This window comes from Protopterus annectens, chromosome 11.part0 (assembly GCF_019279795.1).
Source record: "Protopterus annectens isolate FY-2018-M chromosome 11.part0, PAN1.0, whole genome shotgun sequence".
Taxonomy (NCBI): Eukaryota; Metazoa; Chordata; order Ceratodontiformes; family Protopteridae; genus Protopterus; species Protopterus annectens.
This window is the reverse complement of record NC_056745.1, coordinates 270,825,692-270,847,627: the sequence shown is the minus strand read 5'-3', so window position 1 is coordinate 270,847,627 and position 21,936 is coordinate 270,825,692. Positions and strand designations below refer to the sequence as shown.

Sequence of the window (21,936 nt, the reverse complement as noted above, 5' to 3'; positions counted from 1 at the left end):
CCAGCTCTGTATTTAGAAAAGACAGGTAAGTGGTAATGCTTGGTGAAGGTGTGTACAGAGCTCCAGGTTGCAGCTTCCAGGATGTCCCTGGTAGGGACTCCCCTAAGAAATGCTGTAGAGGTTGAGGTAGCCCTAATGGAATCAGTTCTGATCCCCTGTGGGGTAATTTTTCCATGGTGCTTGTAGCAGAAATGGATGCAGTGTGCTATCCATTTGGAAATGGTTTGCTTTGAAATGGCCTTGCCCTCTGCCTCTGTAGCAAAGCTGACTAGCAGCTGGTCATATTTTCTGAAAGGCTTAGTCCTGTCAAGGTACAACCTGAGTTGTCTTTGCATGTCCAAGGAATGCAGGATCCTTTCCCCTTTATTCTGAGGATTAGGGAAAAAGGTTGGTAAATGGATAGATTGGTTTAGAGCCGGATACAACCTTGGGCATAAAAGATGGGTTAGTCCTGAGGGAAACCCTGTCAGCATGGAAAATAATGAAGGGTTCCACAGCCATTAGTACCTGTAACTCATACACTCTTCTTGCTGAAGTGATGGCTAGAAGTAAGGCTGTTTTGCAAGAATTTTAGGTTGGCATAATGGTTAAGGTGCTTGCCTTACAGCCACAAGGTGCTGGGTTTGATTCTTACATGGGGTAATTGGCTAGGCTTAAAATGGTCCACAAGGGCAGTTAGCCTGTTAGCAAACTACTAAACTATGAACCTAACTGTGCTGAAGCAGCAGGCTCAAAAGGGGGAAGCGTGAGCTTCTCTAGTACAAAGTTAATGTCCAGGCAGGGGTGGGCACTCTCCTCGGGGGTCTTAAATTGTAAGCTCCTCTCAAGAACTGTTAGACCAGAGGGTGAGAAAAGAGAGGTGGCTCAGTATTATAATGAGCTGAGATGGCAGAGGCATGAATCTTAATAGAAGAAAAGTATAGGCCTTTGTGGAGCAGCTCTGCTAGGTAATCTAGGATTTGAGGTAAGGTGGGCACGACTGTGTCATTTCCTTGAGACAGGCTCCAAGAACAGTATCTTTTCCATTTTTCTGAATAGGATTTCCTAGTACTAGGCCATCTGGCCTCAAGGATGATGTCCAGCACCTGTATGCTAAGGGTTGTTGGTGGAGTATTCAGGGAATAAGCCAGGCAGCAAGGTTCAGGGTTTGCAACTGAGGATGCAAAAATCTGTCCCTCATGCTGGGACTGCAGGGAGGGGGTCTGATGTAGGTGCCAGGGTGGCACTCCTGCCAGACTGCGTAGAAGTGGGTACCAGTGCTGGTGGAGCCAGTCCGGAGCAATAAGGATTGTTCTTGGTTTGTCCTGTTTGATCTTGAGTAGTACTTTTGAGAGGAGGGGCAGTGGGGGAAAGGCATAAATTGAGAGGTTTTCCCATGTAAAGGATAGGGCATCCACTTTCCATGCTTGGTTGTGGGGATTTCTGATGAAAAATTTGCTCAATTGATGGTTTTGGGGGGAGGCAAAGAGGCCCACCTCTGGTGTCCCCCACCTGTGGGATAGAAGTTTGAATGAGTTGGGTTCCAATATCCACTCATGTGGTTCCAGTAGATTTCTGCTCAAATCGTCTGCCAGTGAATTTTGTTTGCCTGGCAGGAATTGAGCTTGCAGGTGCACTTGGTTGCTCAAGGCTGTGTTCCACAGGGCCATGGCTAACCTGCAGAGTGGGTAGGAATGAGTTTCCCCCTGTTTGAATATGTACCACATAACAATGGTGTTGTCTGTATTTATTAAGAGTTGTTCTGGAAGGATAAGGTTTTTGAAGGCTGTCAGAGCATTCTGTACAGCTAACATTTATTTTTGATTGATATGTAGGTGAATTTGTCCTGGGCTCCATTTGCCTTGAATGCATTTGCCAGCCATGTGAAGCCCCCATGCATAGTCTGATGCGTCTGTTGTCAGGGTTTGGGTGGTGAGGGGTTGAGTGAAAGGGAGTCCCTTGTGGTTGCAAGCCTCTGCCCACCAAAGGAACTCTGCCCTTAGACAAGGAATGATAGGAACAATTGTTTCCAGGTCCTGAGAATGTTGGCACCAGCGACTTTTTAAGTACTACTGAAGGTTCCTCATCTGCAGTCTTGCATATGGAATTAGTAGAATGCATGAGGCCATGAACCCTAGGGCTTGCAGTATTTTTTTTGCAGACAGCTGGGTTCTGGTGGCCATTAGTTTGAAGAAGTTTGTCAAATAAACCTGCTTTTCTGGAGTAAGGAATGCCATCTAGGAAGTTCTGTTCAAGCTTGCTCCCAGGAATACAATCTTTTGGTTGGACACCAGATGTGATTTCTTTTTGTTGATGGTATACCCCAGAAAAGTTAGAAGTCTCTTTATAAATGCCAGATGCTGAAGTAGCAATTCCTGACTGTCCACCTGAATCAGGCAATCATCCAAGTATGGATAAATTTGAATATTTCACTGCCTGCAGTATGCAATGGCTGCAGCCAGGCACTTTGTGAATACCCTGGGTGCAGTAGATAAGCCAAAGTGAAGTGCAGAGAACTGATAGTGAATAGAGCCTGCCCTGAAATGTAGATATTTCCTGCAAGATTCCCTTATGGGGATGTGCAGATAAGCTTCTTTTAGGTCTAGGGTAACTAGCCAGGAGTCCTTCCCTAGCATAGGAAGCATCTGGTTTAGTGTAAGCATTTTGAATTTTGGGACGCTCAGGTAGGTGTTGAGAATGGACAGGTCCAGGATAGGGTGCCAAGAGCCCTTTTCTCTGGGCACCAGGAACAGTCTGGAGTAGAAACCCTATCCTCTATGATCTATTGGAACAGGTTGAATAGCCCTGATACTGAGAAGGGAAAGTACTTGCTTTTGAGCCTCTGCCCACTGGTTTGGAGGAAGGTCTGGCAACCTGCTTGGGGTTGGCAGTGAGTGGAAGTAGAATCTGTATCCCTGGGATACAATGTTTAGGACCCATCGGTCCTGGGTAATGGACATCCAGCTTTTTGCATGCGGGTTGAGTTTTCCTCCTAGGGGTGCAAGTACTTGGACATGGCTGGGAAGGATGATAGACAAGTCATTGTGAATTGTTTCCATAAGGGGTGGCTTATCACTCCCTGTTTTTGAGGGGGGAGTACTCCATTGTTTAGATCTCTGCGTACCCTGAGACTGTAGCCTTGGTGGTCTGTTGCCCCTGGGTTTGGGCTGAGAAGTCCTGGTAGGGACTGGAAAGGACCAGTTTTTAGAAAGCCAATGCCTACTGAATCTAGGTGACTGTACCTGTAAGAAATCTTTAACAGTTTGCACAGATTTAGCTTTTTCCTCCATCTTTTTAAGAACCTCTTCTGCTTTTGTGCCAAACAAATGTTCCTGGTTTAATGGAGCATCTAGTAATTTTGCTTTGACATTGTCTGGCAAGATTTGTTCCTTCAGCCAAGCACACCTTCTCAGTACAGACCCAGTGACAGCAGCCCTGCAAGATGCTTTAAGGCATCAAAACCACACTGCAAAGTATGTTTACTGACTTGGTTTGCAGAATGCAGTAACTTGTAAATCTTTATTTTCTGCAAAATCTAGAAGCAACAACATTTTTTGTTTAATTAGTTCCATAATATGCTTCTGGTACTTTAACATGTGAAACTGTCAATTTAAAGCCCTTACGGCAAGAGTTGCAGAGGTATATACCTTCTTGCCCCATCTGTCTAGAGCCCTCAAATCCCTGTCTGAAGGGATAGGATTTTTGGCTGTAGTAGCCTTAATACCTTTAGGTCCCTGGGAAATTGTCTCTGGATCCACAGTGGGATTCTTAAAGAGAAATTTGTGAGAGTCAGGTAATCTGTAGTATGTGTCAGGCTTTCTAAGAGCTGGTGATAAAGTATCAGGAGTAAGACTGGATTCCATGAAAGCATCATCTACAATATCCAAGACAGGGGGTATAGCTAGAGGCCTGTGCTGAGGCAAGTCTAAAAATTCTCTGAGTCTCTTCTTGGACTGTGGGTAGCCCTGGTATTCCCAGCAGAAATGCTCTCTTAAGGTATGCAAGGTTTCACCAAAACAAAAGTCCTCTGGAGGGGAGGTAGAGGGAATGAAATCCTCTGCATCTGAATCCTCATAGGTAGAAAAGGGTATGTCCTGGTAATCTGAGGAATCAGTCATTGGACTTATGGTCTGTTGAATCAGAAGGGAAATCAATTCTGTCTTTTAGAGGGGGAAGGCTGGCTTCTCCTGATTAGAGTTATAAGGTCTTCAGCAATTCTAAGCATTTGTTTCTGTGGCATGGGAGCTTGAGCATGCGCTTTGGTCATCGGTTTTCTGGGAGTAGTACAAACTCTGGGCCTGAGAAACTCAGTCGTTTTAGTCTGAAATTAAGTAGTAGGTTTAATACTAACATCGGAAGGTCGAAATACACCCTCAAAAGCCAGTGCCTGCACAGCAGCTCTGGACCCATCCAAGGTAGAGACATCCGCAGGTTCCATAATCAAATAAGCATCTCTCAGCATACTGGACTCTAAATGGGTCTCAGCAGAGGCCTATGAATCTGTAGAAGTGGGTGTCAGGGGCTACGAAGGCACCTCACTGAGTACCGGCGGACTGGTGACTAGCTTAAGGGAAGCGTTGTTGGTAGTTTTGGACCTATGCAGTCTGTCTCTGTCTTTATCCTTATGTCTTCTTGGAAGATCAGTAGTTGAATGGCTTACCAAAGCCATTTTGGAATACAGAGAATGAGAGCGAAAGAATTTAGCAACAAAGATAGCTCGACGAATAGTATGGGCGTTAAACAAGGCACAGAACCAACAGCGAGGAACATCGTGGTCTGGGCCTAAACAGGTGATACAGTAAGAATGAAAATCTCTGTGACGTATTTGCTTTCCACAGGCAAGACAATTGTTAACTTTTTCTGACATCGGTTAGAGCACGAAAAAAGAATCCCCAACAGGGTACTTAGCTTTAGAATGCTTCAGGTTTGAAACTTGAAAAACGAAAATTTCAGATAGCAACCGACCGGCACTTGTGAACAGCTTCTGCTTCCAAGTGGCAAGAAAAGCTGAAGTAATGGCATTGGCTGCATGTTTTATTCCCCTGATGACCAAATGTCATGAAAGAGATGACAGCATCCGACGCAGAAATCCCAGGACTCTGGTATTCGTGCTGACTGAGGGCTACCTGCATGCAGATAACCCAAGTGTGATGACTGCAGGAGTGAAACACAAAGAACATCTAGTACTACTTTACAGAAATAAAAAATTCCTAAATCAGGAATCCAAATTGTCCTTAGCTCATGCCTATCTACTCCCTACTGTATTATATGCTGCCCCTATCTTTACTAATCTCCAAAAAAATCTGTCAACTAAACTGGAATTCACAATAAAATAGCTAGATTTGCTAGTAATCTCCTATATCATTCACACAACTGTTTTTCCCTACAGAAACTCCACTGGCTAAAATTTCAACATCAGCTCATTCTACCTCAAACTTACCTGACCCACTCTAACTTTCACCAACCCCTAGCCTGTCCTTCTCTTACTACACTCATCTCCCCCTATGCTCCCAACCATGAACTCCGTAGCTCCGACCTACACCTCCTCCAAATCTCCAAACACCCCAAAAAAAGGCAAAATACTTTACAGTCAATCTGTTACCTCTGTTTGGAGCAAACTCCCTCTCCATATCCGATCACTCAATACCTTAAACATTTTCAAACCTGCACTTAGGGAATATCTGCAAAACTCCTGGACATACCCCTGCAATGATCCTACTTGAATACTAACCCTACCACCACCGCCACTGTTTTTCTACTCTCTTCTTTCTCTTCATCTAGCTATGTGTTACTTACTCTACTACTCTAACCACTCACATATTCACTCACAGGTCTGTTCTCAACATATTGAATCTACTATCTCTATCTTCTCCCTTTGTATAAGTGTCTCTTTGCTTTATTATCTTCCGGCATCTTGTTACCCTGTTAGTTTGATGATTCATTACCATATTTTGCATGGCATAACATACTCCAATGCATTTTTTTTATATTTTATAACTATTCAAGACAAAAACTACTCAATTCATTTGTAAATACACCTTGTTCCTACTATATTATTATTATTATTATTATTATTATTACTATTATTATTATTTCTGTTCTTTTTCTCTGTTATTGGAGGTTTTCTCCTTGTGGCTCTGCTGAAAAGGGGTATCTTGTCCAGCCAGACTAACCTAGTTAACAAATGCCAAATAAATAAATGAATAAATAACTAAATTTAATATATATATATATATATATATATATATATATGTACTATTTATATATATATATGTATATATATATATATATATATATATATATATATATGTGTGTGTGTGTATATATATATATATATATATATATATATATATATATATACACACACACACACACACACACACACACACACATATATATATATATATATATATATATATATATATATATATATATACATATACATATATATAAAACAGAGTGCAAAAATTGATAGGCAGAAACATTTATGCACATTGCATCAGTTCTGCACATTAAAACTAATAAAAATGAAAAATAGATTGAAACTACACTAATCACAAAAGCAAAGCAAACACTTTCCTTTTGTGATTGGTCAACTAAAAAGTACCTTCAGATTTACTCTGAATAGTAATACTATCTGGGAGAGCTTTTGTTAAAGTACTGTGTTGTGTTGCAGTTAGGGGCAGCAAGAGAGTTAGGATTAGCACACATAAGCGAGGATAGATGGGGGTCTTTACCCCCCTCCTGTATTACCTTAGTCATCAGGGATAACCTTAATCCTAAACTTGTTACTGCACCTTACCCCAACCCCACACATTATCTTATAACAGACCCTTTACCTAACTGAACTACTACAAGACCGTCACACACATAATAACCATCACTGACCCACATTATATCTATACACTTACATAGACCTTACTCTAACACTAACCTGGAAACATGCACACATCTCTTAAAAATGGCAAACACACACAAAACATTAATGTTAACTTGCCCTAAATGCTGTCATATATAACAGATGGGAATCAATATTTATCCTCATAATGGTTACATTATCCATATTATTTTGGAATGTGAATAGCCTCACAGGTACAGACAAAAAGGAAAGAGTGTGGAAATATACTAAGAAATGCAGAGTGCAAACAACAATGATATAGGAGACAGATTTGGAAAGAAGTGAGCATGTGAATTTGAAATGATTTCAGGATGGATATTCAGCAGATTTTCAGGGACAAGGGAAAAGGGGAGCACTTAAACTAATCACTAGAGCTGATCCAATAGTGATAGAACAAGAAAATAAAAGATAATAATAGTATATTTTTTGTAGTAATAGGCTATTTGCAAGGAAGGAGGATTACACTGGCATGCATATATATTCCACCTAAAACTGCTATAGTGAAACTTAAAAAATATGAGTGGAATATTTAGCTTTCATCAAGGAATATTACTTATAGGTTTGGAATGGAACATGACTGGCAACAGTAAGGATGTAGCTGAGGTATCTAGAAGGAAAAATATAACAAAACAGGGTAGATTTCTAAAGAACTTTAAAAATATATTGGGTATGGAAGACATGAATTCAGTAGTAGGAATTCGGATAGACTTTACGTACTATTCCCCAAAGTGCAATAAGCAGGCTAGACAAGACAGAAATTCTGTTTCAAAGGAACATGTGCATTTAATTGAAAGATTCTACACACATTCCATAAGTATTTCAGATTGTGTGCCATTAACAAGTGAAATAGAAATGCAGGGTGATGAGGTAATCTGAGACACTGGTACTTTCCCACCTGTTAAAAAGAGAGAAACTTAAGGAATGGGTAGTGGAAATTATTAGAAGTAGAAGCATTATTAGAAATTTCAGTACTTACGTGTTATCGCAACCAGATTTTTGCGGTTGCGATAATACACATGCTGGCATGCAAACGAGTGGGGGAAAACTGCAAGCTGTTATTTGAAGTCCTTACTGATGAAAAGTAACTGTGGATTACATTCAGGAAGAGAGAAACGATTGTTTAGTCTTCCTGTTTTGCATGCATAACACACGCGCGCTTCAATTGTCACACATTTCTAAGACAGTATAATTCATAAGGTAATGGTGGAATGAGTATATCTGTTCTGTAGTAGTGAGTGCAAGCTGTCAGTTACAGTCGTATAGCAAGCCGTGGACACAGTTGCATAAAAACACAGAAACATTGCATTGCTCTGTCACTTACTTGCTGAAGAAAAGCGAAGTGAGGCGATATTTGGTAAGAGCAATTACAGTCAGTAAGAGAGCAGCCCTGACAATTAAAGCATCTATGCACTTTACTGCCAGCTACATGACACGGTGTCAGTAAATTGCATACATAAACAGCGACACTACATTTTTATTCATAACCCTGCCTAAAGCAACCTTCAATATGAAAGAAAACACTTGTTTGACATCTTCACTGCATTAATAGGTTACATTTAAACATCGTGAAACAACTGGTAGTATCACAAAAATCTGGTTGCGATAATATGTAAGTACCAAAATTCCTTCAGAGGTTATAGCTAGTGACTTGGATAAAATGAAAGTGGAGTTTAAAAACAAGATAGAAATAAAAGACAAAGAGATATGGTAAAGAAGTAAAAAAGTAAAATTAATTATTTAGTGGGGCTGACAAAAGGTTAAAGTATTGCAGAATAAGAGGAATCTCACAGAACAAGAAGAGGTGCAACTGCAGAGTGTTACAGAGAAAATAAGGGAGTATCTGGATAATATGCATGTGTTTAGAAAAGATTGCTGTTAAACAACTGTTTTTTGATAATATCTCCAGTGTACAAAAACTTTTAGCACAACAACTTAAACAGAATGTAAGAAGGGTTGTTGCTAAACTTCTAAATTTTGGGAACGTATAACAAGAGGTATTAGAAGCATTTCAGAAACTTTATGAAGGTTTGTAAACAGCAGAGAAATGTGGAAACCAAAAAAGAGCACAAATGGAAATATTTATGGAAGACTTAAGTATGCTGGATCATTTTAAACACTCAGAAATTAAAAAATGAAATCACCCAAAACCTCACTGGAAACCTGCCAAAATGCTTTATAAATAAGAAGTTCTGCTACGCCCTCTGCTCTTAACTACAAAGCACCCCCCAGATTATTTTAAGTACTCAGGGATTTGAAAAAAGAAAAGAATCACCTGGAAGCTCACTGCAAACATGCCAAAATGCTTTATAAATAAGAACGTGTATATAAACCTTTTCCTATTAATCAGCTATTGAATTTGCAATGTTTTTTTTTTTTTTTGGCTTGAATAGTTGTTTTAATATTACGTGTTTTATTTTACACTTGTAATCTATACAGTGTGCACCCCCCCACGTGCGACTATCCCTCTCCTAGCTTAATTTAATTAAGAATTGTACTTGCAGCAGTTTCTCATTTGCCTGTGCTTAGTTAAGGAGGAGTACAGAACAACCTTAAGCTTGTATTCTTTAATGCTGTGTATGTAACCTTATATACCCAGCACTTAACTGGCCTCGTAACAAGCATTTTAAACAGATTGGCTGCTGCCTCACTGAAGTCTTTTTCTGAGTACTTACCTGAAGATTCTTGATCTCTGTGGGGTTGTTTATCCCTGTTTTACTCATAGTTTTTATTTTTCTTCATCCATGTTGCCCTTAACTCCAGTCTGTTGCCTTCTCCCATAATGCTTTGCACCATCCAAAAGCTATCCTAGCTGGAGCCATTTTTGTTTTCCAGTTTCACTTTCACTTTGGTCTCTGTAAACTCCGGTCTTCCCTATTATCCCATGCTGAGAGTGTGCACACTAAAGAAGCAAGTACTTTTTCTTTTTATTATTTTTGTGTTTTTTTATAAATGCACTTGGTGATGGCTCTGTGTAAGCTTCTCATATACAAAAAAGATAATCAATTGTTTTTAACCACAGGCATAGTTTATTGTACATAGTGCTGTAACAGTAGCTTGGGTTCAGTATGCTGTCATACTTTGTAATTTAGTTTAAGTTTCTAATTAAGCTATGCAATAGCTCTGTGACGGCATTTTATTTCACAGGATGTTAATTCAATGTAACTTGACTGTAATCTATTTTAAGTTCTAAATGAGCTATGTGATAGTTCTTTGAATGCAGTTCATTTTACAGGAAGTTAATCCAAGGTTTTTACTGCAGGAATACTATACTGTGCAGAATGTTGTAGCTGTGACACATAATTTGTAGACTGCTGTTCCTTTTTCCTGTATCATCTTTAAGTCTCTCTAATTATACTTTGGGCATACCAAAAACTGTTTGTGCTTAATAGTAGACTGATTAAGAGCAGTGTTTATTGGTATTCAATGTGCACAGTTTAAATGGTGACCAGATTATAGCTGCTGCGGTAAAAATTCTTTTATTAAGTTAATTATGCAACCTACATGCTATAGTTGTTGATAGGATTTTATAGCAGTACTGCCTAGTCAAAAATAAGAACTGTTTAATATTATCAGTCTTAGCTTTAGATGCATTGTAACTTCTTTTGTGTTAGTTCTGTAGCTACTTAAACAGAATATCTATCTCATATTATATGCCTTGAGCTCAGTATGATAATTACCTAACTCTCTCCTTCTAACCTATTCCTTCCTGTTTTTTTTTTCCTTAGTTCTGCTACCCCCCTCAGCTCATAACTAGAAGGCACCCCCGGATGATTTTAAACACTCAAGTATTCAAAAATAAAAATCAAAACTTACTGCAAACCTGCCAAAATGCTTTATAAATAAGAAAGTGTGTATAAACCTTTTTTCCTAAATCTGTTATTCAATATGCAATGTTTTTGGCTTGAATAGTTGTTTTAATATTAAATGTTTTTTTTTTTTTTTTTTACACTTGTAATCTATATAGTCTGCACTCCCACCCCACTGGCTATTCCTCTGCTAGCTTAATTTAATTAAAACTTGTACTTGCAGCAGTTTCTGATTCCAGTTTGCTTAGTTAAAAAGGAGTACAGAACAAACTTCAGCTTATATTTTTTAATGCTGTGTATGTAACCTTATATACCCTACTACTGTGCTCTGAATACTTAACTAGTCCCATAACAAGTGTTTTAAATAGATCTGCTGCTGCCTCACTGATAGTTGTTTTCTGAGTACCTATCTGAAGATTCTTAGTCTCTGGGGTGTCATCCCACTCTGTTCACCATCCAGGTTCACTTTGCTCCCTTACCCTGCCCCCAAATTTATTATTTATTTTATTTATTTATTTTACATTTGTTGAACGGGCTAGTCCAGCTGGATATATGTCCATTTTCAGTGGAGGCCCGGGGAGAAAAGCTCCAACGTAATTTACATATAATTCACAGAAACAGTCAATACAAGGTAAAAATTATTAATACATTGAGACAGAACATAAAAATACTTGCAGAGAGGCATAGTCAAAGCAGGAAATTATTTAAACAGAGTTTAATAGACATTTGCTATACAGATTCTAAAATATAAGTATATAATATGGAAAAAGGAGAAAAAGAAAGTAATAATAAACATTTTTTTTTTTTACATATGTCTATAGTATTTTATGTGAGGAGGAATTAAGAAGGGAAGGAAAAAATAAAGGTTAATCTGGGTTGTTACAGGAACAAAGCCAGTGCTTATTAAAATGTGTTTTCAGCTGTTTTTTAAAGAGTGGAAGACTAGACAAAGATGAAATCCCAACCCATTACCTCTAAATTTAAACCTATCCACACCACACCATTTCCTCTGTTAGCTCTACCCTCCTCATCCATACACTCCATCTCTCAACATAGTTATATTAATATCACAATAGCATCCTCTCTAAATACTACTCCCCTTCTTTCATTTCTAAAAACTTTACTAATCTCCTCCAATTATCCATGTAGGTAGTTTTTCTGATTACCTTTCTGATAATCCTTAATCTAAAATGATTCTCCTTACTGTCCTACCACTAACACTCTTCTTCCTCTCTTCACTTTCCTCATATCTAGACTTTATGCGACCAATGCTATGCTCTCCTACAGACACTATTTCTTACACCAATAACACAAATCACTACTCCCTACCCATCACTGCTCATCTCTTTCACACAGACAATATATTATTCTCCAAACCTAAACTGTTTCAGAAATAGCTATACCTGTTTATCATTAAAATTACTGACAATTTAACCAAAATTAAATCTTACCTTTGCTATACAATCTTGAAATTCCTCCAGCTCTGTGGTGACATCCATCCTTACCCTGCTCCCAACATCACTCAATTCCCATCATCAACCCATATTCCAGGTTCATGAAATATGCTTAAATTTATCTCAGTATACACACACAGCATGTGCAACAGAATCTCTGAGTTGCATGCTTGGATAACTGCACAATCCCCTGACATATATGTAATCACTGAACCTGGCTTAAACTGCACATAAAAGATACCTAAGTACTTCCTCCTGGCTTTAATATGTTCACAGATGAGCAACTTAAAAGAAAATGAGGCATTGTTGCAGTAATATATCGTGAGTCTATCTCCTTAACCTCTTACAAACAATCAATACCCTCCTTTGACAAAGCTGAACTATTGATCACCTATATTAAACAACAATAAAAATCTCTGCATTATAGCTTTATACATACTTCATTGGCAATAACTTATCAACTCTGGAAACAATAACATTAGGTGATGTCAGCATTGGCACTGAACTTACAATTCCCCACAGACAGCATAAACCTATTTGGATTTTTTGAACTAATTACTCACTCAACATTCACCAGTTCCACACACCAAAATGGCTCAATTATTGATTGGATTTTGGTCTCCGATCCTAGCAATTTCTCTGTACCCAAAACACTTCCAGCCTCTATCAATGATCACCTCCCCATCTGTACAACCAGACTTATCTGACATTCATGCAGGCAACAAACCTACAAGACAGTACGAAACCTATCCTAATTTGACAAACAGGCCTTTACAAATATATTAAACTCCATTAATTGGTCCTTCCTTAAATACTTACCGCTAGATGATGCAGTTGAACAATTTAATTCTACATTCCTAAACATCTTAGACAGTTTAGCCCCCAGAAGGAAAAGAGTCAAAACCAAATATACTGCTTGGCTTTTGCCTATACCAGATCACGCTTCCATAAAAGAGACAAGACTTGGACAACTTACCTAAAACATACGACTCATAATAATTTGCAGCATTTCATAGCACTGAGTAATCTTATAAAGAAACAGATTAATTTATATAAAAAGCAATTCTATGTAAAGCCACAAGATCAGCAGAAATCCAGTCCAAAAGCCTTCTGGCATACTATCAAACAAAATCCTACACCCAGGAAGTCAGTCCCCCAACCCTCCTGTGATAGTACCTCCTCTGGATAATTGAACTCAAACAACCAAATACAGTGACAAGGCAAAGAAAGTCCACTTTGTAATCCACCAGGCTGTATTTACATCAATTTATTAAAATAAAAAAACAAAAAACTGAATCCAAGTAACATAAAGCGCTTTTGTTTATCAGAATACCCAAACTTCATCAGAAAATTTAAATGTTGTCCTACAGTCCTTTAAATAGAAAACCAGCTCAACATGTGACTATTTTACATTAACCCTTGAGGTTACAATTTAACAAACAATTTAAAGGTTAAAAAGGTTGTTAAATTTCATCATCATGAACATGAATATAAACAAACCTGTAAAAACATAATATTAGTTAAAAACAATTCTAAACATATACTTTTGGGAAATGTATTTTTAAAAATTATGTACTTTTAAAATAACTTCAAATATGTTATTTTAAAAGTAATTGATTACTTGCTGGAATATGAAGAGACGTTTGTATGCTGAGTTAGCAGAAAGAGTTTCTAAGTTTTCTCAAGCATAGCTCTAAAAGTTTTCATGAACTTTATTAACTTCTACAGGTTGCTTCTACAGTATGTGTTTGCTCAGTGTCCCTCATTATCAGCCACTGCAATTGAGCATCTCAGTGGAGGAAATCCAAAACACAGAATAAATAAAAAGAAATAAATAAAACAAATTAATTAACTAATTAATTACTGTCCATGAACATAGATTGTTAATACATTTAAAATACATTCATTCTTATACAAGTTCCCAACATATGTTACAATTATCCTACCTTATATAAATTTTGAAATCTACCTAGTCACAAGACAATTTATTCTAAAAACAAACTGTGCAAATGTTTTGCAATACACTTTTAAAGGTACATTTGAAATTAATGGATCATGCATGTTGGAAATACTTTGCAGTTAATGCTGAAGAGTAGCAAGTCTCACCCTGAAAGAAGACTTTAGTGGAAAAAGTGAATGAGCTTAATCATTTATTTATTTATTTAATTATTTGTTGATGGGTTAAGTTCTCTCATCCTTGCAGGTCAACCCATTTCAGCCATGGCATTGCACAAGAAAACATATTTTGCTTAATTTAAACCATTAACTGCAGAAAAAGATTCTCATTTATTTATATATAAAAAGGCCAGACTGTTTATACAAAGTATGAGATGTGACTGGAAATATCATTCTTACAGGGTGGTCTGAATTCAGTTCAGCTCCATAACTCAGAATCTGATTTGCGAATCTATCCAGATCTTTAATATTCCGTGGAAACCATGGGACTGAAACAGAGAGAAAAATAAATAATGCATCACTCATAATGTAAATAATTATTTTACTGTATATTTATAATGTATGTTTCCAAGTATAATGCAGTCAAATATCATCTCACACGTTTTTAATTAATTAGGAAACAGAAACTGGTATGAAATTGTTTTCAAGTACATTGTATACCATTTTAATGGTCCTTACAGTCAAGTGCAATACACACTCACATACGTACATGCCTACTGTGTGTGTGTGTGTGTGTGTGTGTGTGTGTGTGTGTGTGTGTGTGTGTGTGTGTGTGTGTGTGTGTGTGTGTGTGTGTGTGTGTGTTTGTGTGCGAAGCTAAAACATTTCGTTGTCAGAGGCACTTAAATTATTGTCTAATAAAGGTGTAAATGCTACCAGTGAAGTATGCAGTAATGGACTGATGGCAGATCAGAATCAGGGCTTGAACAACATGATGTATGGCCTACTGATACAGTAAGAAACTATCACAGAGAAAACTAATTACATGATGCAATAGGAAATTAACTCCAGTCTCAATAATATTCTTGTGCTCTTCTAGCATGTGCCATATGTATATAGTTTTAGACTCAATCATGCCAAATGCATTTGTTAGAGTAAGGGTATTCTTAGTGAATTCACTATAGTACATTAAGGTAGAGTAATGCACCAGAAAATATAGAGTCAGACTTGTGTTTTCATGTATTCATTCAGTTTCAGGTAAAGACAGTTCATTAGAAAACAAAAGACAGTCCTATCTTGCTGGCTAAGCATGAGATGTGCGGAAATATAGAATGTTTCTTTCTCAAGGGAAAGATATGCATAATGCTAGATAAGGCACATGCAAGAAAAGGCTTGGGAAACCAAGGCTAAAGAGGCATGTAAAACATTACAGGGTTTTTGAATATACTTCAGACACAGTCAGTGAAGTCAGTAAGTTAGTTCAGACTGACATACAAAACAATATTAAATATCCAGCATTTCAGAAAATAAGTTAGTTTTTGGACTGATATGAAAAAGGTAAATAAATGAAAGAAAAATAAAGTACCAAACCAGCAAGGCTGGGCTTAAACCAAGTTTAATAACATACACAGAAAAAATAAAATAAAGTAAGCACTTTCGCGATTACCACATTGCTTCCTCAGACTGTTAGGTAAAAGAACACATAAGGTTTTAAACAAAATCTAACCAATCAGTTGTTAGGCATTCCAAGTCTATCAGCCTTAAAGGTATATCAAAATTAATAAAATGCAATATATACATAATTTAAATCTATATATATTGAAACATAAAAACCACAGAGATCCCATATAAGTATATTTGTCAATGTTTAAGTGTTTGTGCTTTTAAGAAAGGTTTGAGGCTGGCTGCAGCATTCAGACCTGGTGGTTTGTCTGCATTAAGACATACAAAGCATTCCTGTTCTGCTGCTTCTGTTCTGTTCACTATATCTCCACCCCTTAACCCATCATCTAAAGTCCGGAGAACTAGAAACTTGAAGGAATGTTCAATTCCACACTGCATGCAGTGTTGTGCTAAAGCATTTGTACTTTTCTTATTCCTGATGTTCTGTAGCCTGTAGATAGTGGGAACAAGAGGGCAATCAACATTAAAGTAATTAAATAGGCTTTCTGAAATTAATCCAGGCATAAGTAAATCAAAACAGGAATGCATTTTATTATTTTATTTTTTTCTGTGTATGCTATTAAACTTGGTTTTAGCCCAGCCTTGTTGGTTCGGTACTTTTTTTTCATTTCTTTACCTGTTTACTTTAATACCGTACCTTAGTCCAGTCCTGTTTATTATTTTCAGTACATTCAGTTTGTTATTCAGGAACTGACCATGGCAGAGGGCACTGAATTCAAACCTCTTTCAGATGTCAGGTAGTTGTCTACCATGAGACTGAATTTTAAACATTACTATGAATCCACTTTTGGATGCAGCACAGAATTCACAAGTGGCATCCAGCTTGCCTGAAGAAGACACTTACATTGGTTTCATACAGCAGTTTAGAGAACTTGAAAATAAGTGTATAAGTACAAGTGCATGCAATGGCAGTGTTTGCACTTAGAAGCCTCTATTAGGTATAAAGTTATACCTAGAGGTCTTCGAATTTTAAGTATGCCTAGCTATGGAAACTCATTTCCAGAGCTACTAAAGAGATGGCAGCTGCTTAATCTTAAGTTTAGTACTGAATACATGAACTTGTTCATTGAATTCTTCCTACCGCAAGAGAAGAACTGTTTAATGAGATCATTATGCTCCAAGACAACATCTACTCTGGCTTTAAAGTGGATGTTATCAGTGACAAACTTGATATGCTGCACGAGAACATTTGGGCATATGAAAAACATTTAAAATCTACCAAAGCTAAAAAGCCTACAAGAGACATTTCCGATTTTCAAAACGGTGCTGTTTTTACATGGGAAAGAGAGTGTACTAGTGTGATAGCTAATTCCAACCCCACCGCTAGAGTAGAACCAACTAGAAATCAGGTTCCTATGACTGACAGCACCATTGAACCAACAGCAGTGCAGAATGATGTCAACATCACTGAAGGAACCCCTGTAACTTTTATTCCATTGCAACAACAGAATGAAGGTGATCTTCCCTTAAACACGAGAGCAACTAACACCCTTAGAACAGTAGCCAGCATAAATGAAGTTACTGGGTATCCAGTGACTCGACCCTCATTGGATAAACCTACTACAAGCTCTACAGCATGCCATGTGAATTCTACTTTTTTTTACTAACAAAACCTCTTCCCTGCAAAGAGCAGTCCAGAAGCAAGGGGAGAAAGGGAAGAGTGCAACATCTGCAAAGTACAGACACAGTGCAACAGTCAGTGAAACATCGGAGGTATTAGCTACAGGTTTGTTTTATAATATTTCTTCCCAAGAACTTACATCTGCTCAGTTAGCATTATTAAATAAAGGGCTTTCCTTTATTCCAGCCAGCAAAGTTGAACCGGTTGAATTATTAAAAGATTTGAGACTCCTTGAGAGATCTGTAACACTAAAAGCTATGTTTTCAGGCAATTCAACTACTGATATAACAAACCTTTAGAAAACCTAGTACTTATATTCCACCATCTCATCCTATGGTGGATACTTTTGTTTGCATTTGTGAGGAACAACTTAGGGAATCTTTCCTTAAGAACAGTAAACCAGTTTTCTGCAATATATCACCTGATGACTTTAATGCTTTACTTGAACTAATAAACATGTACTCTCTTGAATTTAGCCTGCTGATAAAGATGGCAGCATAGTTGTTCTCAATAGAGACTTATATGTTTCACAGATAAAAAAATGCTTTTTGACGTTACAACTTACTCATGTATCTCTAAGGCTACTGTTACTGGTCTTATGGAAAAAGTTTCATTCTTGATTTTGATTTACTTATGACTGGATTCATTTCAGAAAGCTTATTTAATTACTTTAATGCTGATTTCCCTCTTGTTCCTACTATCGATGAGCTCCCTAAAATCCACAAAAGACTAGACTGTCCACCATAGTCGCAGGCAAGGGCTGGAGCACTGAGCCTTTATCTATATTTATTGAGAAGAATTTACATTCCTTGATTGATGAATGTGATACAGTATTAAAGGATGCAAAATCTTTTCTTTCTAGATTGTATAAGAAAGTTTTGCATTTATCTGACGACCATATGTTTGTCACATTAGACATCGAATCACTATTTACAGTGATTCCTAATGACTGGGGAGTGGAAAATATCAGGGCCTTCCTGACTGACAAGCAATGTTTCACTAATGATAAAGTAAATTTGATCTGTACATTACTAGAAATTGTTATTGATTACAATATTTTTCTCTTTGAAAATTAATTTTTCATACAAAAGTTTGGCGTGGCTATGGGTACTGCCTGTGCCAACAGCTACGCCAACCTTGCATTAGTACAATGGGAAAATACATGCGTGTTACAAGCAAACCCCTTTCTTATTCATCTGGCTTGGTACGTATGTTTTGTAGATGACATGTTTATTTTATGGCGAAGTTTGGCAGAATTGTTGGAAGAATTTGTAGCCTATATGCACAGTACAACCACTTTTCTTAAATTTTCATATAAACACTCCATTACAGAAATTGAAGTTTTGGATGTGCGAGTGAGCAAGTCAGACTTGAATACCTTGCATACTAGTGTTTATAGGTAACCTACTGGAAAAAATAACTGTTTGCATAAAAATAGCATGCACCTGAGACATGTCACCCGTAATGTGTTAAAGGGTCAAGTCTATAGATTAATGAGATTGCATAACGATGACGATCAACTTCAAATAGCTATTATGTCCCTTAAACGTGAATTTTTAGAAAGGGGTTACTGTGAATCAGAGATTGAATTATGTATTACCAACGCATGGCACGAAAGAGAAGGCAGGTGCAGACCATACTTCGCAGATAAGGTAACATCTGTTACATCAGAGTTATCATCTCCTACTAGTAATAGATTTAGAGTCTCCTTACCCTACTCTAGTGACATCAATCAATACTGTGAGGTTATAAAAAATAATTGGAACATAATACACACAATAGTAGACCTTAAAGGTATTATAGATACAGTACCACACTTTACGTTAAAGGTAGAGTTGTCGCCTCACAGTAAGACGCTGTCCAGTTCGATTCTCAGCTAGAGCATCTTCTGCGTGGAGACATGCGTGAATGGGCGTACCTTCATTGAAGGTTGTGCGTTAGAGCTGGCAACTCGGTACGTAAAAATCAACTGCCAATCATTAGCGGACCTGAGTTCCGCTGTGGCGACCCCTAACCGGGAAAAGCCGAAAGACACAACAACAACCACACTTTACGTTAAAGAATAATAAATGCTTGAAACAGCATCTTTGTTATCAAGCGCACAATAGGAAAGCAAGTCAGTCAAGTAGAATAGGCACTTTTGCCTGTAGGTCTTGTTCAGCTTGCAAACACATTCTGAGATGTTCAACATACTCACAAATAGAGCTCAAGGTTTATGCAGATTGTAAAATGTCTAACATCATTTATTTTTGTAGCTGTCAGATCTGCCATGCTTTTACATAGGTAAAACCAACAGGCTTTTAAAAGACAGAATCCTTGAACAATACAGAGACATCAGGAATAAGAAAAGTACAAATGCTTTAGCACAACACTGCATGCAGTTTGGAATTGAACATTCCTTCAACTTTATAGTTCTCCAGACTTTAGATGAAGGGTTAAGGGGTGGAGATCTAGTGAACAGAACAGAATCAGCAGAACAGGAATGCATTTTACATCTTAATGCAGACAAACCACCAAGTTTGAATGCTGCATCCAGCCTCAAACCTTTCTTGAAAGCACGTCCCCTTAAACATTGACAAATATACTTCTATGGGATCTCTGTGTTTTTTATGTTTCAATATATAGAGTTAAATTATGTATATATTGCATTTTATTAATTTTGATATACCTTTTAAGTCTGATAGACTTGGAATGTTTCTAGCTATTGATTGATTAGATTTTGTTTAAAACCTTATGTGTTCTTTTACCTAACAGTCTGAGGAAGCGATGTGGTAATTGTGAAACCACTTTATTGTATTTTTTCTGTGTATGTTATTAAATTTGGTTTTAGCCCAGCCTTGTTGGTTTGGTACTTTTTTTTCTTTAAACAAACAAAATACGAAAACAAACTTAGAACTTGAACGGCGTATAAGAAACCAATAAAAACCAAACGGAGCCGGTAACAGTAGAAAAAACAATTTACTCTTAGCGCTTTTGGTAAAACCAATGCTTCACCTTCTTCAGATAAAAAAATGAATCAATTAAGACTGTTTAAATAGTATTCCATATGACAATTAATGATTGGCAATTAACAATGAATCTAGTTACCCAAGTTTAGCTACTGAACAATGTGGAAGTTAAAGATATAGTCCACATACACACAATCTGACAAATCTAATAATAAAAGTCTTTTCAAAGGACTTCAACCCGCATCTTGTAATAACTTTTGGTAATCCAACATAAATAAGAATAAAAATAAAAATATAGAAAAGCAAAAAACACATATTCAAAATAAAAAAAAAATAATAAAATATATATATATGAAATTATGCATTCAAATGTGATTCTAAAAAGGTAATGTGTATACTTTCAATGAAAAATACATAAATACAATGTCTAAACCTTTCAGCGTCTCAAAGATAGAAGTTTGAGTACACATTTAATGGATATTTGTTCGTTAAGACCAGGGGGTATATAGGCAGTTGTCCTAATCTGCCACTCAAGCTCATCCATTTCAAAAAGGAGTTGCCAAGGGCCACCCCTTAAGTCAGGACGTCTACAATGCAAAACTACAAATTTAAAACAGTGTTCTGAGTACTCAAGTATATGTTTAGCCAAAGCGTTGTTTGTGTCTTTTTTACTAATGGCATAAACGTGCTCATAAACACGCTGTTTTAATTTTCTTTCGGTTTAGCCTATATAAAAGGCAGTACACTGGTCACATATAGCAGCGTAAATCACGCCTTTGGATTCACAATTGAATCTCCCCCTAATGGAATATGATTTATCATTGATCACAACATCTTTAGTAACTCGAATGTTTTTACATTGGGTGCATGCCCCACACTTAAACATACCATTGGAACCTAACCCTTGCGGTTTCTTCCTTTTTACAAGTAAAGCTTTAAGGCTTAAATTCCTTCTATAGGTAATCTTTGGCTGCATACCCAATTTCCCACTCAAAGCTGGATCCTCCATAACAACCCTCCAGTTTTTGTTTAATAAACGCCTGATATAAGCGTAGTCCACTGAAAACGTACATAAAAAAGTGGTTTGAAAGACTTTATCATTAATAGGGGCAGCTTCAAAATCTTGTTCATTATTTACTGGTGTTTCTTTAGACAAAGGGGCTCGCAATAATGGTTTAAAGTGACCCTCATGTCTTTTAAACACTACTTCCTCTCTAATGTTAACAATTAAATTAATTGGGTAACCTCTATTAACAAACATTTTTGTAAAGATCCTTCACGTCTATGGTCACAAAGCATGTGTCAGCTTGATAATCCAATTTGTCTATGCTATGCAGGAAGGCCCACGAATCTTTACAAATTTGCACTTCCTTTTCAATCAAATGTGACACATGCTTTGTGACCATAGACATGAAGGATCTTTACACTGTAATACCTCACAACTTAGGTTTAGAATGGATTAGGGACTTCTTGTTTGTAAGAAAAATTCCAGACAACACTATCTATATTATAGAAACCTTGTTAGAATTAGTGTTATCTCACAATTTTTTAGCATTTGAAGGGGATGTGTTCTTACAAACATCGGGGGTAGCTATGGGCTCCCCTTGTGGAGGGAGCTTTGCCAATGTCATCATGGCACAATGGGAGAATA

The 21,936-nt window shown here is 37.2% G+C and overlaps 1 protein-coding gene across 1 annotated transcript in view; it reads right to left on the bottom strand.

The window, feature by feature from the left end:
• Nucleotides 1-21,936, bottom strand: part of PAH (phenylalanine hydroxylase) — a 733,016-nt gene that overhangs the window by 317,151 nt on the left and 393,929 nt on the right. The window contains exon 4 of the mRNA XM_044087738.1: nt 14,493-14,581. Within this exon, the coding sequence (XP_043943673.1) occupies nt 14,493-14,581 (89 nt within the window). The remainder of the gene's footprint in view (nt 1-14,492; nt 14,582-21,936) is intronic.